Source organism: Dissoconium aciculare (assembly GCF_010015565.1).
Source record: "Dissoconium aciculare CBS 342.82 unplaced genomic scaffold K489scaffold_2, whole genome shotgun sequence".
Classification (NCBI taxonomy): Eukaryota; Fungi; Ascomycota; class Dothideomycetes; order Mycosphaerellales; family Dissoconiaceae; genus Dissoconium; species Dissoconium aciculare.
Window position 1 is genome coordinate 2505384 of NW_022984952.1, and position 23483 is coordinate 2528866.

General features: G+C 53.9%; 12 protein-coding genes across 12 annotated transcripts; 5 read left to right on the forward strand and 7 right to left on the reverse strand.

Moving 5' to 3' along the window:
• Positions 1-7: 7 nt before the first annotated feature.
• On the forward strand, positions 8-821 carry K489DRAFT_407452 (uncharacterized protein; the record flags this gene model as incomplete). The annotated part of the gene is made up of 4 exons (XM_033607370.1): positions 8-77; positions 184-256; positions 436-596; positions 670-821. 4 exons carry the CDS (start codon positions 8-10, stop codon positions 819-821), a joined length of 456 nt encoding a protein of 151 aa, XP_033463785.1.
• Positions 822-2546: 1725 nt separating this feature from the next.
• On the reverse strand, positions 2547-3461 carry K489DRAFT_386959 (ubiquitin-conjugating enzyme E2 6; the record flags this gene model as incomplete). Its single annotated transcript, XM_033606277.1, has 1 exon — positions 2547-3461. One exon carries the CDS (start codon positions 3459-3461, stop codon positions 2547-2549), a length of 915 nt encoding a protein of 304 aa, XP_033463786.1.
• A 2635-nt stretch (positions 3462-6096) lies between these two features.
• K489DRAFT_124812 (uncharacterized protein) lies at positions 6097-6728 on the forward strand. Its single transcript, XM_033598991.1, has one exon. The coding sequence runs from the start codon at positions 6327-6329 to the stop codon at positions 6690-6692; it is 366 nt and encodes a 121-aa protein (XP_033463787.1). The 5' UTR covers positions 6097-6326; the 3' UTR covers positions 6693-6728.
• K489DRAFT_420069 (uncharacterized protein) lies at positions 6729-7669 on the reverse strand. Its single transcript, XM_033608217.1, has one exon. The coding sequence runs from the start codon at positions 7311-7313 to the stop codon at positions 6765-6767; it is 549 nt and encodes a 182-aa protein (XP_033463788.1). The 5' UTR covers positions 7314-7669; the 3' UTR covers positions 6729-6764.
• Positions 7310-7669, reverse strand: K489DRAFT_313489 (uncharacterized protein; the record flags this gene model as incomplete). Its single annotated transcript, XM_033600939.1, has 1 exon — positions 7310-7669. The coding sequence occupies one exon, from the start codon at positions 7667-7669 to the stop codon at positions 7310-7312; it is 360 nt and encodes a 119-aa protein (XP_033463789.1).
• An 882-nt stretch (positions 7670-8551) lies between these two features.
• Positions 8552-9907, reverse strand: K489DRAFT_429077 (uncharacterized protein; the record flags this gene model as incomplete). Its single annotated transcript, XM_033608359.1, has 3 exons — positions 8552-8908; positions 9001-9640; positions 9697-9907. The coding sequence occupies 3 exons, from the start codon at positions 9905-9907 to the stop codon at positions 8599-8601; spliced, it is 1161 nt and encodes a 386-aa protein (XP_033463790.1). The 3' UTR covers positions 8552-8598.
• A 1582-nt stretch (positions 9908-11489) lies between these two features.
• On the forward strand, positions 11490-12631 carry K489DRAFT_377204 (uncharacterized protein). The gene has a single exon (XM_033604104.1). It carries the CDS (start codon positions 11845-11847, stop codon positions 12229-12231), a length of 387 nt encoding a protein of 128 aa, XP_033463791.1. The 5' UTR covers positions 11490-11844; the 3' UTR covers positions 12232-12631.
• Positions 12632-13214: 583 nt separating this feature from the next.
• Positions 13215-15028, forward strand: K489DRAFT_124866 (uncharacterized protein). The gene has a single exon (XM_033598993.1). The coding sequence runs from the start codon at positions 13418-13420 to the stop codon at positions 14744-14746; it is 1329 nt and encodes a 442-aa protein (XP_033463792.1). The 5' UTR covers positions 13215-13417; the 3' UTR covers positions 14747-15028.
• Positions 15029-15054: 26 nt separating this feature from the next.
• K489DRAFT_312645 (cytochrome P450) lies at positions 15055-16612 on the reverse strand (the record flags this gene model as incomplete). Its single annotated transcript, XM_033600879.1, has 2 exons — positions 15055-16022; positions 16102-16612. 2 exons carry the CDS (start codon positions 16610-16612, stop codon positions 15055-15057), a joined length of 1479 nt encoding a protein of 492 aa, XP_033463793.1.
• Positions 16613-17006: 394 nt separating this feature from the next.
• K489DRAFT_377206 (uncharacterized protein) lies at positions 17007-19446 on the forward strand. The gene has a single exon (XM_033604105.1). It carries the CDS (start codon positions 17308-17310, stop codon positions 18982-18984), a length of 1677 nt encoding a protein of 558 aa, XP_033463794.1. The 5' UTR covers positions 17007-17307; the 3' UTR covers positions 18985-19446.
• On the reverse strand, positions 19269-20900 carry K489DRAFT_407460 (Galactokinase; the record flags this gene model as incomplete). Its single annotated transcript, XM_033607371.1, has 2 exons — positions 19269-20675; positions 20736-20900. The coding sequence occupies 2 exons, from the start codon at positions 20898-20900 to the stop codon at positions 19269-19271; spliced, it is 1572 nt and encodes a 523-aa protein (XP_033463795.1).
• Positions 20901-21812: 912 nt separating this feature from the next.
• On the reverse strand, positions 21813-23474 carry K489DRAFT_367944 (uncharacterized protein; the record flags this gene model as incomplete). The annotated part of the gene is made up of 1 exon (XM_033602905.1): positions 21813-23474. One exon carries the CDS (start codon positions 23472-23474, stop codon positions 21813-21815), a length of 1662 nt encoding a protein of 553 aa, XP_033463796.1.
• Between the last annotated feature and the right edge of the window lie 9 nt (positions 23475-23483).

Genomic DNA, 23483 nt, shown 5'->3' on the forward strand with positions numbered 1-23483 from the left:
ATCAAAAATGGCCCCCAAGAAGAAGGTTGAGCGCGGTGCGCAGGAGAACATCTCCCTCGGTCCTCAGGTCCGCGAAGGTCAGCATTCATCCGTCACCACTTTGAGGACGAGGCACACGAGCAGGAACAATGCGCAACGCAAGTCTGTCAACGAACGAATACTGACGGTCACTTTTTGGAACAGGCGAGCTCGTCTTTGGCGTTGCCCGTATCTTCGCCTCTTTCAACGACACCTTCGTCCACGTCACCGATCTCTCGTATGTCTCCGACTGAACACTCCCATCACACCACCTCTGCACCTGTTGTTGGAAAAGAGAAAAGAAAAACACCAAACAGATGGGACCGAAGAAAAGGAAACCATACTTCATACTACACACACACGATTTCGCAAAACGAGAGAACCATGAATTTTTGAGGCTAACCTGGGTGATTCCAGTGGCCGCGAAACCATCAGCCGAGTGACCGGCGGCATGAAGGTCAAGGCCGACCGTGACGAGTCCTCCCCCTACGCCGCCATGTTGGCTGCCCAGGACGTCGCCATCCGCTGCAAGGAGTTGGGCATCACTGCTCTCCACGTCAAGATCCGTGCCACCGGTGGTAAGTTCCTTGAAATGGACATCCCTGCGAGATTTGATTGGACACATATATTGATTTGCTCTCTCTTCGATAGGTAACGGCACCAAGACCCCCGGTCCCGGTGCGCAATCCGCTCTCCGTGCCCTCGCCCGTTCCGGCATGAAGATCGGCCGCATTGAGGACGTCACTCCCACTCCTTCCGACTCTACCCGGAGAAAGGGTGGTCGTCGTGGTCGTCGTCTGTGAGCGCATTTCGTCGGGGAATTGGGGGACAAATGGGGTGTGGACATGTTTTTGTTCCACCATCTCTTCCTTTCTTTTCTGTTGCGCGCCAGGCGTTGGGACACTGATGGGTCAAGAGAGAGATGCACGCTCCCGAGAACTTCAAACGAGTCCGGGATGAGGGTGCAAAGAGATATGTGCTTGGTGTGACACTTTCGCGGAGAACGGCCTTTCTCTCTCTGATGTGTGATCTGACTGTCTGCAAGACGGTGGATTGCTCAAGAGATGGGATTCGCCTGGTCTCCAAATGGTGCTTATGTAGTCACGCCTGAAAAATGAAAAGAGCCATGTCGATGATGACCTCCTACGCAAACCTGTCTACTGCTGTGATCTTTGAAACCATATGCCGAGAAACGACCGTCCACCCGGACATACTCGCTAACATCCCAACTGCGAAAAAGTCCAGTCAGCCACCACGACCACTCTCCCCGTCAACAACCCTTCGCATCACCACCAGAAGGACACATTCGCCCAAGAGATCTCAAATTCTCCTCTTCATTTCGTGACGGCACCTCCGTCATCCACATCCAAGTATGAATGACGATGATGACGAGACCGAATCCACCCATCACGCCTTCCCCGAAAGAAAGGAAAAAAAAACCCCATCCACGTTTTTGGGAAAAAGAAAAGAAACAAGGAAAAAGCGACAGTGTTAACACGTGATTCCCTGACCGAAAACAACGAACCGCCTCCCTCTTTCTTTCTCTCTCAACAGTACTACCTACTTCCCTCGCAAGATCGCTCTGCCTCTCCTCTCCCCCTCTCTCCCTTACCTCCTAAATTTCTTCTTCTCCGAGCAAGCAAGCTGCCATCTCTTCCAAGCAGTACGTATGCATCGATGCCACCGACCAGCGCGATCTCTCCAAGGGCTGTGACCTACGCTCGTGCTGGCCTTTCCTTCGTCCTTTGTTTGCCTGCTCATCCTGGATCCGATCCGATCCGATCCGATCCGGGTCGGGAAGACGGCACGAGAGAGAGAGAGAGAGAAAGAGAGGTAGGAATTAGAAGTCGAACTCCATGATTTCGAAACGTAGGTTAGATTTGCGGAGAGCACCATCCATGACGGGCGGGACCGTCGAGGACGGACGGACGGACTGGGATGGTTCCAAGAAGAAAACGAGACGCGGTAGACGAGTCCAAGGAGGACGAGGAGGAGGAGGAGGAGGTGCGACCCTCCAATTCCCTCCCTCTCGTCATGCTGCACGGGTGCACCTACATGAAAGGTTGTGAAGCGACGGCGCGGTGGAGTCAAGACATGGATTCGGCGTTCCGCTCTGTTATGTTTTGGTTATACTTGGGACCGGTGTAGTTGTAGACATCAGAAGAACCGGTAGGACGAGATGAGATGAATGATATTCGATGATATGATACGATACATATTTTCTCGTTTCCGGGTTTTCGTTTTTCGTGAGGAGGGAGGGAGGGAGGGGGGAATCGTCATGGGTTCGAGACAGAACAGGAGAGACAACAAAGAAGAGAAAAACAAAGGCGCCAATTGCTCAACGCAGACCCAACACCGCCCAAGAAGAAAACAAAACAAGAGAGTCATTTCCCAGAGCGCTCGGAAAACTCCCCTCCCAAATCAGATCCCCAAATCAATTCGTCAAAGTCCCAGAATGTCCGCTTTGGGGGAGAAAAAAAAGAAATCGAGAGAAAGACGACAGTCCGTTGCTGTCGGATATCCTCCCTTCATGACCCGCCCCCCTCCTGATCCTGTAATAACCTCGCCAGCGCCACATACCCGAACAGGACCCCCGCGACGAGGTAATATTTATTCCTTGTCAACCAGCTCTGGCCCGCCTGTTTCGCGGCGTGGCCCGTTTCGACGACCACGGCGCCGAGGCCGGCGTTGCTGCCGCGCGCGGAGCGTCGGAGGGCGGAGGTATCCGGTGTGCAGGACCGCGAGGAGGAAGATGCAACCCCCGCGGCTGCTGCCGCAGCGGTAAGATGTTGGTTCAGCATGAGCTTGCCGGTCTGCGGGTTGACGTGTTCGGTCTCCATCCATTTCCAGTTGGCCTCGTCGAGCTCCGGCCATTGTTCGCGGAATTTGCGGCCGCCGTCGCCGGCTTTGATGGCGCCGAACCCTTTCATGCCGGTGCTGCTGGTCGAGGTGGCGCTGCCGTCGGAGGATTGTTGACCGGGGAGGAGGCGGTGGGTTGAACCGCCACCGGTGCTGTTCCACCATCGTGTCCTCGCGGCGTGGGCACGGCGTTCGGCCGGAGTGGCGGAGATGGATCCGGTGGTCATTTCTTCGCTGGTCATGAAGCTGAGGACTCCTAGGAGGATTGTGCTGACCTCCCATGCGGGATTGAAGCTCTTCGGGTGGAAATCGCTGATGCTGAGACATAATCGTTCACTGCACCGGAAGCGGCCGCTAGGAGTGTGCATGCGGATCGCCGGTGGTGCGAAAGGATAATCGGGTGGAAAGACGAGAGTTCCCCAATATTGACCGCCTTCGTAGGGAGTCTGTGGAGGACCGGTGAGGACATAGTGCCATTCGAGAATATTTGATTCCGAGGGATGTGCGAGGATGTAGTCTGGAGGGTTCTGTGAAATCGATGCGTATTCGCGGGTCAGGCGTTTGTGTGCGGCGCGAGTGGCCATGATGTGATGTGATGTGCTGTGGTGGTTGTTGTTTCGTATGTGTCTCTCCAATGCTCTGGTTGCACTGTCAAGCTGTGATGTTTTTCTCTTCTCTTTGTGTAATTCTCTTGTGGCCGTATTGGAAGTGTGAGGGTAGGTGGAGAGCAGTCAAGGTAAGGGAAGTATAATTGTGCGGGCGATGCTGACGAGGCCGACTATTTTTGGTGGTCAGAGGTCGCGCGACGCCAGGGTTTATTGGTGTGTGGCAGTGTGGTGCGGTGTGGTGGTGGTGGTGCGGTGACGCGGAGCACAGGGCAAAAGAAAGTGGAGGAAGCAGGTGACGAAATGATGAAATGGTGAAGCGGGACGCGGGCTTTGCGTCGTTATTATCGGCTGGCTGATACACCTGGGCAGGATTGTATGTGCAGTAGTGGTCTCGCTCTTTGCAGGGCAGGTGTGTATCGTTTGCTGCAGCCGGTGGAATCGTGTGCCAATAGTTCGATCCGCTCGCCAAGTTGCTTGGTACAGTACAAGTAGGACGGGCCAGGCGGCGGATGATGATGAGGAGGAGGAGGAGGAAGCAGGGCTGACCTGGTTTTTGGCTGAGGCGAAGGAATTGAATTGGGCGGCAGAAAGAGGCAAGGCTACTCCTGGACGGCTGTCGTTGCGCGGTCTAGTGATATGAGACTGATACTGATATTGCTTTTTGGCCTGATGCGGTGTTTCTCCACTGGAAAACTGTGGTCTTCAAGAGAGAATTCGATGGAGTCGGGAGTGTACATTCAACGGCGTAGAGGAAAGTTCAGTCGTGTGATGTATGTGAGAGGAACGGCTGGATGGCTCCGTTCGTTGTTGATGGTGATGAGTATACGGGCAGATGCTGTAGGCGGAAGAAGAGGGCGGAAAGACGAGTGCCCCCAGGTGTGTGTCAATCAGGCTTTCTTGGTCGGGAAGCGGAAGAGGCGTTTTGTGGGGAAAAGATAGGGCGAGCGGACCACCACCAGGTAGTGTACTGTAGGCAGCGAGATTGTCTCCCTGCCCGTGTAACAATCGTGTGTTTTCAATCGTGCGTACGATGATGTTGATGGTGATGGTGATGGTGATGCTGGTGGTCAGATGGAGAGCGGTGGACGTGTGTGTATACGGAATCGTCTGCACCAGTAGTAACGTTGTAAATATCTGGAAGGGAGATAGGTCCAGAAGAGTTGGATGGATGCGGTCGATGGTGGAATTGACGATGACGGTATCGCCAATGGGTCGGACGGTGGTGTGCTTTCTTCCTCTTCTCCGGGATTGGGGGCGCGCGTGGTTCGGTGGATACTTTGTTATGTATATATACCTAGTATTTTCCTCAGATGTGTACGGTATGTGTAATAAATAAGCGACGGGAGCTGTGGATGATGACGCTCTGTTACCACCACGATAGTTTATTGAGGACTCCAATTTGGGTTGCTGTAGATAACAACACAACAGGAGCTACGCATTACAACATCATATGTGCGAGAGAGCCTGGATGAGCCGGATCGACATGTCGACGTCGTCGTGAGGAAGAGACCACCGTGAATACAGTAGTACATCCACCGGCATGCATCCTGCAGAGGTAGGTACCGTCCTGTACCATACATACATTCACATGTATACATATAACACACTGGCTTCCACATCTCGGGACCCGATCACGATGGCCTTATCATATGTACTACTCTGTCCAATAGCCCGAACCTCAGGTATGTAGTCAGGATCAAGTCAATGCAAAAGAGCAACGATACAGCGGCAACAACACAGCAACAGGAAAGTTCTCCCCCTATTCCATCTGCTGCTGTGCACTACGACGGTTGAAAGGCAAAATTGGAAGGATTGCTCTGAAACGACCATCCAGTATCAGTGTCAGTATCAGTATCTCACACATGGAAAAGATAAAAAAACAAGAGGTGGTCGTGTGAGCCCCAACCCTGGCGCAACGGTCGGCCAGCTGAACGAATGACCGAAGCTTTTCCAACGTTCCAACGTCGATGTTCTCGCCCTGCATCGGGCGCAGCATGGCCCTACGTTGACGATAACGGCCCACCGCCGTCACGCTGTACATACATACATACAGCATAGTAAAGTATACTGAGTACTGTACGAGACACATCATCCATGTCCATGACCATCACGGGCGGTCAAGGCGAAGCACCAGCCGACTGGACGACAGACCACGCATAACTCCGCCGAGTCGAATCTAAACTTTCGCACTTGTCCAGGTGCCGATGCGTCCCACAGTCAGCCAGCCCGAGAAAGCTATGCTTGCGGTCGGTCCCACGATGAAGTCTCATCAAGAAAAAAGAAAGATCCATCATCAGTGCCATCGCTTCTCCACACACGAGGGAGATCGTCGCGATCAGCTGTTTCATCGTGCGATGGTAGTTTCGAAGATCACCCAATGCCCGTCACGATATACAGAACTAATAAAGAGCTGATCATCAACCCTGTGGAGATCTCCTCGACTTCTCTGTAGTTGCGCATTTCGAAGGATCCATGGGACACGCGTACTTGCGCGCCCCTGCCGAGATGAAAAGCTGGGCGAGAGGAGGATGCCCGGCATGGCATGACATGACATGATATGATATGACCCACTGTAGCATAGCATAACATGGCATGGCATGGCATATACGAGCTGCAGCAGCATAATTCCCCCCCTGTGCACATGGGAGACGGCGCAGCACACACCCACCCATTCGACGATGTTGTAGTACGCTCCTCCGAAATGTATATTCTGCGCGGTGTTCTAGTCCTGTCGAAGCCCGTTGGATCCACGCGCCTGCGACAGGCGACGGGGAGGACACGGCGGACTGGAACTGCCCATCTCCTCCTACGGAACCTTGTACCTCCTCTACCTGCAGCTTGATGCCGCATTGCAGGTGCAGGTACCGATATCGACAGACGGAGGAGGTATCGTGGGGTCTGGCCCACTCCGACCTCATCGCGAACCTCCTCCACCGAGAGTCTCCAGCAGCAGCAGCAGCAGCTCAAGGGTGGAGTGATGATGTTGTATCAGAGAGTCCACTTCCCGATACTCTTTCCAACCTTGGGCTACCTGCGATCCACAAATTACAGTGGCTGCAGCATCATCATCATCAACATCATCATCAATATCATCATCATCGTCGTCAGCGTTATACAGATAAACGACGAACGGGCGAATTCCAACATCAGAACCAAACTTCTCTCCCGCAGAGCGTGCAGCAGGGAGCCATGAATTTCTTGCCCTGAGCCCCATGCCGATTGGTCGCTGACCATGCAGCCCTAATTCTCACATAGCGTCTCGTCCGCCGGAAGATTTCATTAGACCCCGGAATGTTCATCAATGCCGCGTTGGCGATTATGTAAAGTCGTCGGCACGCTGGCGTCGAGTCTTGCGAGGTTGGGACTTGGCGGCGACGGATCGCTGTGGTCGTCCTGACGTCGTCGTCTGCAGACTGGAGGATGGCGGACAGGCGGGAGTGAATCGTCCACCATCATGTACGAAGGATCGTGAAAGGGGCACATGAAGAGGGCCAACAGCGGTTGATCTCTACGATGAACGAATGATGAGGAGGATACGCTTTTCTGGTTCGTTCGTCTCCGATTCGCTAGAGTCTTTTCCCGCGGAATGCCGTCTTGATTGCTCGGACTCTCTCTCTCGCGGGTTTCGCGGTATCGGGATGTCGGTCGGCTCAGAGTCTTCATATTCCGGGACATGGACAGACCGGCATGGTACGATGGCACACCCACACGCGAGTACTTCGGAGCAGGGCGATGGGCAAACCCCACCCCATTGATTCCACTTCCGACCAATCCCGCCTGGGAAGAAGACGACGGAGTCAAAAACAAAAGAAATCCCCAGACCATCATCTCTCATCCTCTTTCGGTAGTACCTCAATTCCACATTCCAGCCAACCTCTCGCCAGACTAATTACCAGCTCCTTCGCCTCATCCTCGGTAATTTCCTGATCCGATTCGTCGACGGACTCATAAACCAACGATTCAATAGCATAACCTTTCTCTCCCTCTTTGATGAACAGCTCGTGGTAAGGGTTCCTCGTCCAGCTCCGCATGAACCGTACGCGATGGGCGTTTCCCTCATCGAGATATTCGGACTCGATCACCCATCTTTCCTCCATGCAACTTGGGCTAAAGCCTTGGATCAGGCGTTGAAAGTCGGAATTGCTGATAGGGATTCGCCATTGGATTGTTCTCGGGCTTCGCATGAACTTTTTCTCGAGCGGGCCTACGTAGATTACTTTGGGCTCCCTCGTTGATGAATGGTCTTGTGTTGGTTCCTCCTGCGTCGGTGAGTCTTCTTCTTCTTCTTCTTCTTCTTCTTCTCGTCTAGGATCCATCGTCGCAAACATCTCGCCTTCTCCTGAGTTAGGGGGGGATTTTCTACAATTGATTCGAACCGCCCGAGACCGTCTCTGACGAGGACGGAGAGGATCAACGAGCGGATGCGTCGAATTTCTTATTCAAAAATACCAGCCGGGAGATCACAAAACACGGAGTGATGAGGACTGTCAAGTACACAACGAGACCACCTGGTTGCCTGATCGAGGATGACCTCCAGCGTCGGGCGGCGGCGGGTCGCTGCGCCGCCCGTCCTGTCCTGTCCTGTCCTGTGCCACGCCGCCCAGCTACCCCTTTTCTGGGAGTCTGGGGGCTATGCTAGGCGGTGAGGGAGGACCCCTTACGAGAAAATGCCCTGGGGTTCACTCACCGTCGACATCGTGAATGCGTGGGGAGGTCGCATTCTGGACTCATCGAGTGCACGCCTATATGGAATATGCGACCCCACATCCTCCGATCTTCATGGCCGATGATGGCGTCTCCGTCGGAGAACGTGTGGGTAGTCCGCTCGGGATTCCGGTTTGGTCCCATGATACATCTGAGGCACAAATGGACGAGATACGTAGGAGGTGTTTGGTAAAATGAACGTGTCGATTTCCTTCTGCGGTGAGATAATCCCAAACAATAAAACCATTTTCTAAAAGTGATCGTGTCGATGGCCACGAAACCGCGTGTCCAGAGACGGACCATCTACTCTACGCCTCCGTCAGGCAAGCTCCCGCAACGCATGTCCCTGAACCCGCGTAGTCTCGCCCTGTACAGCACGAGCCGTGCGTTCGCGTCGACGCCGATGGCTTCAGCCGGCGTTGCAGTAGGGGGTCTGGGGCGGCGCGGCGCCCCGGGGCAACACCTGGGCGGCGATGAAGAGCTCGTGGCCGTCGGGCAGGGTGATGACCGTCTCGGCGGCATTGTGGGTGCTGCCCGAGGTCGCGCGGGTCAGGCTCTCGATGAAGGCGTTCACCTGGGTGTTCTCGCCGCCGCAGGCGCCCAGCTGGTCGTTGTCCTGCGCGGTGGCCACCGACCCTTGGGCGTGGGCGTATGCGTAGCCGATGGCTGGGCCGCCGACCGTGGTCGCGACGGTGATGCTGACCGGATGGGCGTGGATGCTGTGTCACGACCGAATTAGAAAGGCCAGTCGGCGTGGAATGGAACGGCATCTCGAATCTGGAAGGGGGGGAGGGGGGGAGGGGGGACGTACAAGTCATACAGGGTGGTGTAGATATACTTCGCCGCATAGAATCCCCGGACGGCCTGGCCCCAGCCGGCGCCGATGTTCAGGGCGGTCCCGTCGACGATGTCGCGGGTGCAGTCGAGGGCAGCCCGGCATGAGGCGAAATCCCAACGCTTGCAGTGACCTTCCGTGCAGTTGCTCTGGAACCCCGAGGACAGCGAAGGTTGGTGATCGTGGTCGCCGTAGACGATGAAGTCTTCGCTGAGGACATGGATGCTGTCGTCCCACTCATCGATCGGGATGCCGATGGTCACTCCTAGAGCGACTTGTTGCCATTTCCAGGTCCTGCCAAACCCCTCGGTGACCATGCCGTGGCCGAGTCCAGATTCGGTGGCAACGTATGGATCCCAGTGAGGCGCCAGACTGCCGGTGGCGTCTTCGATGGAGATGTTGAGCTGTTCACGCATGCGAGCCTGCTGCGCCGTCCAGGGAGAGTCGAGTGAAGCCTGGCGGCGAGTACGGGGGAGACTGCGCCTGTTGTCTTGACTGTTCTCGAGGAATCTGTAGGATTGAGCATTGGTTCCTGCCCCGGTGAAGTCAATGCACCCCGTCGTGGTGCTCGCTACCACCGGACCGGAGCAATCCGTGCTCGCGTAAAAGGCCACGTCTACCGAGTGAAGGTCAGCTATGCAGCACGGCAAGGTGGACATCATGTCGACGTACTCGCGTTCTCGGCATCGTCCAGACTGTCAGCGTCTGCAACGAGTTTCACATAGGCCGATTCAGCATTGATCGGGTTGTGGTAGCAAGGCTGGCTGGCGTCGTAATGGTTGCCAAAGATGCCCTCGGGGCTGCCAGAGCATTTCGGGCCGCCATAGAAGTCGACCGTGAAGCCAAAGCCGGCCGCTGAAGCCGAAGCCAGCATAGAAGCCATGAGCAACGAATACATGCTTGAGGTGCTGGTGAGATTTGTGGGATTGGAATGTGATTGTTCGAATGATGTGCAGGAGCAGAAAATCATCTTGTATTGGAGATGCTCTTATTTATATCCAAGCAATTGGTTGAAACTCGGTGACTCGGCTCGATGCAAGATCACCAACATACCTGCCTCCACCAATCATCACCCTGTCCAACAACCTGTGCCTGCTCGCTGGTCATCATCATCATCGTGATGAGAAAACCAACATACCTTTCCTGGCACAGCACGATCGTCAAAAGACCAACATGCCTTCCTTCGTACATCGTGGCTCCATTCGTCGAGATGCGCGACCACGTCCAACAAGCGGCCGATGTTGCGCGAACATTCGAAATTTCTTTCAAAGGACGGCGTGGGATGCCGGATGTTGTCGATGTGATTCGCTCTGGCGATGCTGTGTCGTGGGCCGAGTCATCTGGTGCGGCAGTGTCAACATCATGCATACAGTTGCGACTCCGCAGTGCGCGACGATCGCAGAGTCTAGCGGCCCATGGCCGGGAATTCGGTTGGTTTCGAAATGGATCATCGTGATGGACCAAGGAGTAGAGTAGCGCGCTCGGGATCCACGCCCTCTACTCGGATGACACAAGGATGTAGAGGAACCGCGCGCTCAGAAGATTCCGTTGGGGCTTCCTCGTCGTTTGAAGCCATTGAACCCTGTCGGCCTGTGGTAGTCATCGACGCGTTGAGCTGTACGACCACTTTGCTATCCAAGGCTTCGGATGCAGAGTATTGATACTTCGGACGTCCTTCAGGCCGAGGGCCTTGCCTCGCCGCACACTTGGATAGATGCGGCGTGTCGGTGTAGCATCTCACTGCTGATCGTCCATCTCGTTGGTCGCAAAAGAGCGGAATTTGCGCCGCCCGAGCACGAGCGGCTGAGCAGTTGGCATCACGATCGTCACATAAACACAGGTGGATTCTCGCGTAAGCCTGACGACGATGTTGAGGAATTGCAGCGCATATGATTGGCGGCTTACTCGGCTGCTGCGTTGGTTCCCCAACAGTTGGCTCTGTCAACCTTTGCGGGCACCAGCTGGAGCGAAGATGGTCCAAATCGGGACATCAGTTGGCAAGGCCAACAGATTCGGGCAACATTCCGTCCGGCATGTCTTGTTTTTTAAGCTTGAGTCCCTGGACGGGATTGGCTCTTGTGACGGACAGGGGATGCACGCGCTACCGTGTGAAGTCCCTGCGACCACCAACTCAATCTCGTGTTGGTGATCCACACTCGGCGAATTGTGTATGATGACTTGTCCTGTAGGGATGGTAGATTCGATGACGACGTGCTCCCATCTTAGTAGTCGATGCGTCACTTGAATCTACCCAGGTAAGGTCATCATTGCCTTGAGGAAACTCGTGACGCCGGCGTCAGATTTATGCTCAGGTGCAGGTGGATCCATGGATTTCGAAGGTATTAGGGTTCAGGCGGAATAATAATGAAGACTCCTGTGCCTTCACTCACATACAGTTCCGAAGTATAGCAGCACGTGAGTTGCGGTTGAGTGTTACGATCAGGTACTGTACGTCTCGATGATGGCCACAGACTGTGAATTTCCTCATTCGAATCGTTCCAATCGCAACGACATGCCGAAGCTGGTCTCCGTTATTCCTGACGACGTACGTGATCGCACTTGGTATCATCCATCAGAGCGATTCGAGCGATGATCGTCTTGCGGCGCAGTGGAAATGTGGGTCACCAACCTCACGTTGAGGCATTACTGTACTATACCATCTGTCGGCGAAGGCAACACCTGCGCGCTCAGAGGCGATCGAGCATGCCGTCGCATCCGAAATGTCCGATTGTGTCGAGTCGGTCATTCGCGGCACGTTTTCATTTGTGAATCAATTCGTAGCAGAGCCTCCTCTGCTCATACACCTCACAGCCGAGTAACATGAAGACCGGTCGTCCAGAAACCTCGCAACATCTCCCTGCCCAAGATCCAATCCAATCCAACCCAGAGAAACCCGAAATCGAGATGGGCTACCTACCCCATTCGACGGCGGGCGCCATCGCAGCGACACTATCCATCTCAGCAAACTTCTACGCCCAATTCCTGATCCGAGACATGCTCGAAGGGTTTGAGATGCAATACCTCGCCCGATGGGGTGCGGCGACGGTGATCGCTGTGCTCTGCCTTCTCATCTACGGAAAACTCAGTGGTGAGAAGGGTGCGGACCCGATCATGAATTTGATCATCAGCCTGGGACCGCCGAATATACTGCCGTACGTTCTGGACGGGCTGGAAGGGTATTATCAGAAGAAGTCGGGTTGTATGTAGGCGGGAAATGGATCGCATGCGTCAAGCTTATCTGTACGCTCCTGATGGACAGAGCAATGGAGCTCAGACGGTCATGCCAACTATCTACAGTATGCGACGAGGTGGACAAGTTCGACGAGACGAAAGCGCACCATCAGGGAGGGAGGAAGATGACAGCCGGTCAGGTGACTCTGCGACGAGGTTGTCACGGTTGTGTCGTATCGGGCTGCGTTCTTTCTACACGTCTCGGAGGAGGTGGATCAGTGTATGACGATGCAGGTGTTCAGTGATACACCCAGAGACGTCTCCACCTATGTTTGTACTGTACCTGTCTCCATCTCGGCAATGGATTTATTCCAGGTCCCTTCATTATTATTATGATTATTATTATCATTACAGTACAAGAATGACTATAATTATCATCACAGTCGCTCTTTCCCTCCGCCAAGGACGTTTTCCTTCCGCCGCTGCAGTACTACCATCCTCCCCGTACTCGGCTATTGGCTCGGCGTGGCCTGATTGAGACGCCAAGGCTTGAAGTATTGAATGGCACGATGACATACCCAACTTGCACTCGTTGGACGCAGACGCCTGGCTGTGTTTGTACCATCCAATTCCCCATCGGCACATCCTTCACTTCACCTCATCGTCACTCCTCTCCGCGTCGAAGGCTCGCTCCTGCATTTCTTGCATGGGTCTTGGCCCTATTTCTCACATTCCCGACTTAGGTAATGATCATAGTGTAATAAGGAACGATCCCATGTCTCTCTGCCCTCGTTTGCATGGGTTTGATCTGTGGTCTGCCCCGTCGTCCTCGTGCACGACCTCGTGTCAGCATGCATCGCACCCCGTCCTTGACCAATGTCATCGTGACACACGGCCAGCTTGACTCAGGGATGTACAGTAGCATCTTCGAGCCTTGCTTGGGCTCGTCCGCTTACAGGACCTATAGGTAGGATGAGAACCTTGGAAGCTGCCATTGCCATGCTACCGAGTAATAATAAGCGATGAATGGATGTAACGACAGAATCCCATCTAGGGCAGGTATGCACTCTGTACGTAATGAACGTGCAAAAATAGTCCCCATTCCCACCTGCTCACCTGCCCGTGATCGACGACGAGTGGTGATGACTGGTGATGACTACCGGAAAGGACAGGTCGGGGTAGTATAGTACCTGCATCTCCCGTACACTACTACACACCTCCAATGCTCCTACCATGTGCTGTGCTGCGAGCTCGTGCCGAATTGTGGCTTGCATTGGAAGAGCAAAAAATACAGCCCGGTGAATACTTACTTATAGCTCGCCAGACCTCACCTCATCTCTTTCTGCTATCCATCAGTCATTCGCTTCGCATCACGCAATCAATCATATTTGATCTCCGTCGATCCAAACAAAGATCAAGTAGAACATCAGACATAGCGTCGTCAATCATGCACGCCATCACCGCGACAGCGACCCTGTTGTCCCTGGCCACGCTCTCGCTGGCTCACGGAACACCACCACCACCACCTCCTCCTCCTCCCGGGTATCAAGCACCACCGCCACAATACAAACCCACCACCACGTCCTTCAGTGTCTCGATCCTGCCCATCACCACCAGCGAACCCATCTTCTCCATTCTCCCCATCAGCCTTTCAACCACGACCTGTACTCAAACCATTTGCGCCGACTACGTGAACGAGTGTGGCCAGTGGTACGGAGGGTGTTACGCCGCCTGCCCGGACTCGCCCAAGCCGACCTTCACTCCTCCGCCATGCACCAAGACCACTACGACTAGCAAGGCCACTACCACGAGCAAGCCAGCCTCGAAGAAGTCATCGACCGCAACTTGCACACAGACCATCTGCGCCGACTACATCAACGAATGCGGCCAGTGGTACGGTGGATGTTACGCTGCCTGCCCGGGTCTCCCGAAACCAACTTTCACTCCTCCACCTTGCACGAAAACCATTGTACCCATCACCACTACCACCACCACCCCGACCAGCAGCAAGCCCGGCAAACCCACCAGCTCCTGCGCGCAGACCATCTGCGTCGACAAGATCAACTCCTGCGGCATCCGCTACGGAGATTGCTACGCCAACTGCCCCGACTCCCCTCCACCGACCTTTACCACCCCTCCTTGCCCTCCGACGACCACCGGTAAGCCCACCGGCAAGCCCGCCACCACTACCTGCACCCAGACCATCTGCGTCGACAAAGTCAACTCTTGCGGATTGAAATACGGCGGCTGCTATGCCAACTGCCCCGACTCTCCCCCGCCGACCTTCACCACCCCTCCCTGTCCCACCACCACCCAGAAGTCCACCTTGACATTCTCGGCCTCCCTTCCCATCCTCACCCTCACGACCGCGACTACTTCCTGCCCGTTCCTCTGCAGAGACTACTTCGACTCTTGCGGAAACACCTTTGGTCCTGGATGCTACACCTCGTGCCCGGGCGCCAAGGAGCCGAGTTACACTACACCTTTCTGCGCGAGCGCTACTACCACCAAGCCGGCGGTGACGACTACGGCGAAGCCGAAGGGATACTAAGTGCAATCAAGTTGAAGTGATAGCTTGAGATGAGATGATTTGATTCATCGAGGAAGGTCATTGAAATGGAGAAAATAGCATCCTCTTTTCGTAATGTGAATGATGTGAGGACAGGAATTTTTTTTATCAGTCTATTCTTATCTGATGAGAAAGGGAAAAGCCAAGCAAGAAATATGGCAAGACAAGTAGCTACGTATTATTCCAACGAAGAAATGACAAGCGTTCCATCCAAAGTTTCCTGGGAAAGCGAGAGGGGTGAGAGGTTCGAATATACCCATCGTGCGATGTATCCCCCTTCGCCTACCCGCTCAACACCTCCTCAAGACCACCCGCAGCGGCTTCTTCTCCCAAAACAACCAACTCCTCTGCCCCTCCGCCCACCCTCTCGACTCCGCACAAAGCTCCAGGTCAAACCGTAACAATGTCGTCACCAGCAACAGTCGCATCTCATGATAGGCCAGATTTCTCCCCAGACAAGCCCGCGGGCCAGTACCAAACGGCATGACCGCACCGAGGCGATCCTGACCGAAAACCCCCTCGTCCCCCATCCCTTCCTCCTCACAGTCATCCCCCCGCAGCCACCGTTCCGGTCGGAAGGCGTCGGGATCTCGGAAATGCTCGGGGTTCCGGTACGCGGCGAGATGATGGACGCCCACGACGGTTCCCCCCGGCACGAATCTCCCCCCGATGACCGTCCCGCCTTCGGGCACGATCCGGGGTGCGGTGCCGGGGATCGGGGGATACATGCGGAGACCCTCGGAGATCACCGCGGAGAGGTAGGGCAGGCTGGAGCACTGCTGAAGGGTCACGTCGTCGGGGTCCGGGAACGCGGTGCGGATCTCGTGGACGAGCTCGGTGAGGGAGGATGGATTGGCCAGGAGGTTTTGCGTTATCCCGCTGAGCGCCGAGGCGGTCGTTTCGGTGCCCGCGATCATGAAGAGCGAGGCGTTGGAGTAGTGCTCCTGTCTGCTGAGGTCGTCTCGGTGGGCTTCGTCGAGTACTGCGCTCCAGAGATCCGGTCTTTCCGGCTGCAGGTCTAGGCGTCGATCGACGCGGCGGACGGACTGGTTGAAGTGGTTCCAGAATTGCGCTTGGACGATCGGGCTTTTCATGAGGAGGTCGTCGATCAGCTCGGAGGGGATGCCGCCGAGGCGTTTGAAGGCTTGGAGGCGGGCGGTGAGCTTGATCCCGGCGAAGATGGCTTGGACCCAGGGCGTGAGTTGGGCGTTGTCGAGGAGGTTGAGGCTTTCGTTGAAACTCAGGTCGGCCATGATGTCTGTTTTGTTTTCCGTCCCCCGATCTTGTCAGCCTGGGAACGAATCGGGGAGTTTGAAAGACGGAGAACGTCCACTTACCGAAGGTGGTGCAATTGAAGTACTTGACCATATCGATCGCATCCCTCCCATTGGCATGTGCGTCCAATTTCGCGACCATTTTCTCCGCCCAGAATTTCAACCTGGGCTCGAGATCCCTCATGGATTTCTCAGCAAACGCATGAGTAAATGCCTTCCTCTGTCTCCCGTGCGATGCATCATCGAGCACCGTGATCATGTTATCCATGCCATTCAACGGCGTGGCATAGAACGCTGGATCTTTGTAGAGGTTCGGGCCGGACTTGCGGAAGCCGTAGATCTCTTTGAAGGCGGTGCTGCCGTCGCTGTAGGAGAGTTCGCGGGGAGCGATGCGGACTATCGGGCCGTATTGGGCATGTAGGGAGGGCACGACTGTGGTATCGTCGCCGATGAACTCGTTCCATGCTTTGGGGAGGATGCTGATGGCCCGGAGTTTTGGGCCGGGATAGTGGCTCAGTGGGCCAGTGAAAGCCTGCCAGATGCTCTTGATGAAGGTGATCATTGCCCATACCATGCCAGCAAGGAAAATCAGCTGCAAGAGAGTCATATCACCAAGAATATGCATCATCGTGGTTTTCAAGTGAATAGACCTGCAGAGGTAAAGTGATGTATCTTGTGTCCTGACAAGTAGGAGAAAGTGCTTGATGTCCACATTTTCAGCCTGCAAAACGGAGGCATGAACCCATACTTATAGCACCCATGATGTCCTCTGCGTGGATGTGGGCCATGACGTTTTCGCATTGTTGTAGTGCATGTAGACACGAAGAATACCTGTAGAAGCTTGGTGCTGAAGTCTCCCGGTTGTGGTCATTCTCCGGCTGTGAGGGTATTTCCCGATGCAGGCTTCACAACGACCGACTTCCTTGCTTCCGCTTCATCAAGCTGACTGCACCTGCACATTGTTGTGATGATGCGCTTGGCAAATCTGACGGCCGAGGCTCGGGTGAAGACGCGAGCAGCAAATGTCTCGATTTGAATTATGCGACCCATAAATCGCTCCTATCACGAAGTCGTTGGCAAAGGCCAGTCGAAGGATTGAGCTTTTCGCCCTGATGATCCTGGGCCGTCATGCTGCGCCACGTATCAAACATTCATTTCGCAAGGGCAGTTTTGCAAGGCAGCCGACTTCCGTCAACCTTCAGTTAAATCAGCTACAGTCAACCGTTACTCAACGTCGAAAAAGTTTCATTCATCTACTTCGCAAACAAGATGGTTGTTCCTCAGCTGCCAGAGGAACTCCTACTCCAGATCTTCTCCTGTATACCAGTGGTTTCCCGCACGATTGATTTCGAGGAACATCCCGACAATAAATGGATTCTGAAGCTTCTGCGGTCGCTCAGTCTGGCTAGTCGAGCTTTCCATCGCATGATCACACCCTTCCTGTATGGAACGATGGTACTCTATGGTGATGACGACGAGTTGCGATACTTTGTGCGCACTCTTCTTGCACGCCGCGATCTTGCTGGTCTGGTTAAACAAGTTATCTTCGGATGTATTACACCAAGGCGCGAAGTGGAAGACACGCAAAGATATGATCCGATCTTTGTAGAAATGCGGGCTTTCCTCAAAGAACACCACGTCGAAGATGACTTTGGCAGAGACCTCACGTCGGATTCCAGATTGGCAAGCGACGATATTTGCTTCGTCATCATCTTTCAACTTTGCCCGCGAATCAATGGTCTCGACATCAATCTCTATAATGTTGCCCAAAATGCGTTCTGGATGATTTTGCAAAAGCGCCTCGAGATTCAGCCATCGACCGTTCTCTCAACCTCGAGCATCCTTGACACATACCTCCCCTGCCTGGAATCCGTGTCTGTTCACCTGTACGAGATGCACGAAATGTTTGGTAGTCAAGTTGACATGATGTCCGACATGGGCGTCTTCCTGCTGATGCCCACTCTGAAGAAGCTAACGTGCGACTACCTTACCTTCTTCACTCGGTATAATTCACGGACCCGCTATTATCAGGAAGCCGAGGAAATGTCAGGTTGGCTAGCAAGACACTCCCACAGGCAATCCAATCTGCGCGAGCTCCATCTACTAAATTGTTCTTCTACGGCGGACCTCATGCTCAAATTTATAGATCTAATGCCACATCTGCAGGTCCTACATTTGGCGTTCACCGAGCCATATGTCATTGCAAGCTACAAGCAAATGAGCGAGTTCCTGCGAAAAGTAACGATCCCTTTACGAGAGTTGCGCTTCGATGTCGTTTCGCCCGGACCATCCATTTTTTATGAGACCATGGACGATCCTCCAGAGTTGATTGAAGACGTCAACGCCGCAATAGAAGCAATAGATTATATGGAGCATACCAACCGAGACAAGGAATGGACTAGCTTGGCAAACATGACCTCGCTCGAAATCATTGGCGTTCCATGTGAAGCAGTATGCGACAATCTTGTTAATCAGCCTCACCCCAAGGAGCCTAATAGCTTTCTGTCGCAAACTCTCCCTTTTGAAAACTTGCACACACTTGAGCTCCGAGAGTACAGAAAATGCTCTTCGCCCGAAGTAGTTCGCACGGCTTTGTGGAATCTCATGTACGATTCTCGTTTTCACAAGCTGCGTCGCGTTGAACTCACCGCCACTCGTGCTTTGAATCAGACACGGGATGCGTACGTAGAACCCGAGCCGCTGCCTGACTATCCTCGAGAAGCACTCCACCCGGGCTGGAAGGCGACGAGGTCGATCTTCTGGGATACGTATCAGTGTCGAGATGCGATTGTTCTCATCCGCAAAGGTCCTGATGACGAGATCTGCAGTTCTCGGAGCATGCCGGAGAAAGCCTCGCAATTCAGATCGCGCATACCGCGACGCGTCCCAGCGCCGTCGACAACGTCGAGCGTTACTGATCAAAATGCTGAAAGTAATTCTTCGTAAAAATCATTAGTACAGCACTTCTAAATCAATCCTCAAGAGCTCATGTAATCTATCATTTCTATGGTGAATGAGAGGGATATTCCAAGATTGTGTTGTTTTACGACAGGTCACTTTTACAGCTGAGGGTCTCGACAGATATGATTCCACGTACCTTCGAGAAATGATTCCGCCCGGCTGGACTGCTACAGTGATCGACAAGAGTATACACAAATACGAAGCTTTAACCACCGTGGCGCGAACGGGCACTTGAGAAACAGACGAGCACTATCGCAACTCAAAACCACTCATAGCTTCTCCCGCCCATCGACATTGAACAAACAACTTCCGCTACCAGGCTTGGAGACCACAATCGCCTCCTTGAGCTTGTCCTGGGTGATGTCCGGAAACTTCTTCTTGTAATACTCAAAGATCCATTTCTGCTTGACATTCTCCACCTTGTCCTCTGGCACTAGATGCACAGAGCACCCGCCCCATCCAGCGCCCGTCAGACGACTTCCATACGCACCTGCGGAGCGCGCCAGGCTGCATAGCTCGTCGAGCTCGGGACAGCTGTTTTCGTAGATCTCGCGACAGGAATCTTGTGTGTCGTTGAGGAGCTCTCCGAGGGAGGTCAGCAAGGCTTTCTCTTCCTTGTCATCCTGCGGAGGTGATGATGTGAGAAGATCACGGAATCGTAGAACACGGTTGGCTTCGCTGAAGACGTGCAGTGCACGTTGTCGGAGTTTGAATTTCTCGGCGCGAATGGGGAATTTCGTCATGTACTTCTTCTCGAGCTCGTCGACCGGGATGCCGAGGATTTCGGAGATTTGTTCGCGGGTGTAGCCTTCTTCCTGTGGGAGGTAGGAATCGACTTTGGAGATGAGGTCCTGGAGCTGTTGTTGGAATTGTTCCTTCGAGACGGCGTGATTGTTCTCGACGCCTTCTTTTTGTTGCATGTACGTGTCGTGGAAGCCTCTTAGACTTACGCCCAGGGGACCTGCATCCGATGGTAACTGTTTGATACCGAAGATCTTTGCCAGAACCAATGCCGCAAGCGTGACCTCGACGACTCTTAAATTGTAACATACTGGCCCAGTAACGTGCTTGTCAGCCGCGACAAATGACTGCGCAATGACAAACGTCAACGGACTCTTGAGCTCCGGGAACGAAATGTTCTGCGCCGACAATTCCGGCACGAATGAGACATATAACGCCGAACCCTGCAGTGGGAACACCGATGCAGCTTGGTCCATGCCGCCCGAATTGACTCCGACGGAGCGTTCTGACACGATCGCGAGCTCGACAAGCTCCTTCTTGTCAACTTCTTCAACTCCATTGGCGCGCATGACGGCCAGAGCGCTGGCACAAGTAAACGCGGCACTGCTCGAAAGACCACCTCCCGCCGGCACAGATCCATCGGCAAAGACGTCCATTCCAACACTACGTTTGAAGTCTTGCTTCTTCTTTCGTAGAAGCTCGGTGGCGCCTGCGAGTCCTGATTTGAAGTAATTTGTCCATTCGAGGGTTGCCGAGTCAATATGGACATCGCCAGTGTCGGGAATGTCGAACGCTCGGCATTTGAACTTTTCGGGATCGATGTTTGTGAGACGGATTGTGCTTGGACCGGACTCTTTGGTGTGGATGGAAACGGCGAGTAAGACGTCTGCGGTCACGGCCATTGGAATTACTTCGTATAATGAATAATCGATGTGCTGACGACGGCCCTTATTAATACATTTTTATTCTCCAGTGTATTGTCTGATCTAGCTTACTTCGCCAATGAGGTTGACGCGACCAGGACTTCTTGCAACGAAATCTGGGAGTATGCCATATTTCGATTGAAATGAGCTCAGCAGACGGTTCCATCGTTCCGTTTGACTATCCAGAGCATCTTCTGGATAAATCTCCGACAGGGTCTTCTTGAGGGGGACTGCCATCTTGATCGATATGTCGCTGATCAATGATAGTTGCGTTATTTGCGATTGCAATGTTGCGAATGGCAAGAGGAAGAATCGTCGATGGACAATATTTGAACGGCGTTCGGCTGCATCATTAAATCATTGCACGACACAACGTGAAGTCGTTCAGGGTCCGGCGCTCCACCTGCGCCCGACGATGAAGCTGTTCATGTGGTGCAGCTTTACCCTAAGCAGATCGATCTTCACACTTTTGCGCCCAAATGATGGTTTTCTCCACATGCCGGGCACGGGTTTGCTGTTCTCGTGTAGGGCCGATTGGAGGTCAAACCAGTGACATTGCCACACAAACACGCAGTGTGTAACAATATTTTCTCTTTGAAGCGATGAGCTCCTAAGCTCTTTCGGCCGGCGGCGACAATCCGAACACTAAAGTGCGAATCGAGACTTTCCGGTCGTTATGCCGCTGGGGGAGACGTGTGTCCAGTGTTCGAGATCATAATGTGCGAGCAGGGTTCTTTATGACGGGCGGGCCTTGTTGGCTCCTGCGACTGCCTTGTTCATCATTCGCGACCGTTCAGGGCCATGTTATGGAGAGCAGCGTGAACAGCTATCCTCGCATCTTGGTTGCTCGACGTTGGCTTCTTTCAGCCGACTGAGACGAAAAATGTCTCGTTGTGGTTGACGACGGGTCATCAGGAGATTGATTTTCTCGGGGTCAAGACGTATCTGGTATGACTTTGAAGTCGTACCCATAGCCACGGAGAAGGCGTGCGCATAGAGTTGCATGTTCGGCTTCACAAACCTTGATCATTTGTCGCAACGTTGCAGGGCCCAGCTTTAGTCCGAAGAGAGTCTTTGAACTCAAGCTTCAACCCTGGCAACGGCTCTTCGTGAGCTTCTTTACAAGGTCTGGTCTTCCAGCCCAGCTCTTCAGCTCCTCTTCCCACCACCACTCTTCCCGTCGTCGTCCCACGCATCATCATCCATGCCCGCTCCGCTCCCAAATTTCCTCCCCAGCCAGATCCCCACTGCCGTGAGTCCCACAGCGACAAGGAACCAACCCTCAAACCACGTCTCCACGAACAATGCCTCGAGTGGAGTACCCAGCGCATCCGTGACCACACTGCTTATATCTTCAGGCAAATTGCTCCCCAGTAAAATCGCGGATGCGATGACATATGTGCCCGCGACCTGCGATATGATCAATGGCAGGCTGGTTTGTGCGTGCTCGACTAGTCCTGGCGCGAACCGCGCGAAGAGCCGGAAGGTCTGGAGGACGGCGCTGAAGGATGCTAGTAGCATGACGCCGGAGAGGAGGAAGCTGAATTGTCTAGACCAGGCAGCGCGGTCAAGTTCGCTGTCCCAGTGGGATGTCATGAGGGCGAGGATGTTGTTGATTGGGTCGCTGGTGGCGAAGTTATGGGATGGTTGCCACCGGCGGCGGAGCGACGAGACGAGGGTTGCGCCAATGCGGTAGGCACAGTAGACGGCAAAGACGGTGTTGAAGCCGAGGAGGATCTTGCCGGTTTTGGTTTTGGAGCGTTCTTGGATCGCGCGTCGTGATTGACTGTTGGCGAGGGAGGTGGACAGACCAAAGCGCATTGTCTCGAGTCCGGCGATCTCCATTTGTAGAGCTCGAAGCTCACTGGACTCGTTGGACCCACCAAAGGCGCCCAAAACGCGACCCATAAGGCCATTTTGGTCAACGGGTGACGTTCCATTGTTCATCTTGTGTAGAAGTGCCCTGACGCGGCTCTGTTTCGCCGCAAGCAATTCTTCCGTAACACTCAGCGAATTGGCTTTGCGCGTGATGTCTGCTTCCTCCACCGGTCTGTACCGCGCTCCAAATGTCTGCCATATCGAGGACACCGCCGCAAAGCCTGAGAGCGAGGCCATCAAGGATATCCCAATAATTCCAACGCGCTCAAGACACTTCTCAGAGAAGTGATTGTCTGTACCCTTCCGCCACTTTTCATTCTCTTCCAATGATTTCCGCAATATTGACGCCTGGGGAAGATGCCAGAACACCAGCAGCCACGATATCAAGATCGCCAATTCTCCAATCAAGCGCGTTCGTGATCTCCATCGCGACTTCGTATTCGCAACCGACGCCGCAGGTGTCCCAAATACAACTTTTGCGATTCCGTGTATTTCCAGCGCCGGTATGATCAGAATGACCAAGATGAGCAGCGAACTCAAGGTGAGTCGCAGCGCCAATGCTCTGGCGGCAGGTTGCAAAAAGTTCGAGACTTCGCACAACAGGAGCTCAACCAGAACCGCGGACAGGCCAATGCTTGTGGAGAACACTTCCGAAGCAACTTTTTTCGCCGAGGGTTTATGGATCTTCGCGCGCCATTTCTTTGAGTTCGGATCCTTCTTCGCATCTTTGTTGTAGATCGGGAGTCGGTCGGGAACAGTGCGCGGCGCATCGCTGGACACAAGCGGGAGAAGTCGGTAATTTGCGAGCGTAACAACGGCGACGAATGTGATCTGGAAAGGTAGAGTGGAGAGTAGTACGGATAGCGATGGCGCTCCCATCAGTCCGCGACTGTGGAGGTAGGAGGGCATACAATCATCGCAGCTGTCGTCCATGGGGAATCG

Bases quoted from the DNA above. Each gene is read 5' to 3' on its own strand.
- K489DRAFT_124866 (XM_033598993.1), top strand. From the start codon at position 13,418: ATGCTCCTACCATGTGCTGTGCTGCGAGCTCGTGCCGAATTGTGGCTT.
- K489DRAFT_377204 (XM_033604104.1), top strand. From the start codon at position 11,845: ATGAAGACCGGTCGTCCAGAAACCTCGCAACATCTCCCTGCCCAAGAT.
- K489DRAFT_124812 (XM_033598991.1), top strand. From the start codon at position 6,327: ATGCCGCATTGCAGGTGCAGGTACCGATATCGACAGACGGAGGAGGTA.
- K489DRAFT_377206 (XM_033604105.1), top strand. From the start codon at position 17,308: ATGGTTGTTCCTCAGCTGCCAGAGGAACTCCTACTCCAGATCTTCTCC.
- K489DRAFT_420069 (XM_033608217.1), bottom strand. From the start codon at position 7,313: ATGATGGTCTGGGGATTTCTTTTGTTTTTGACTCCGTCGTCTTCTTCC.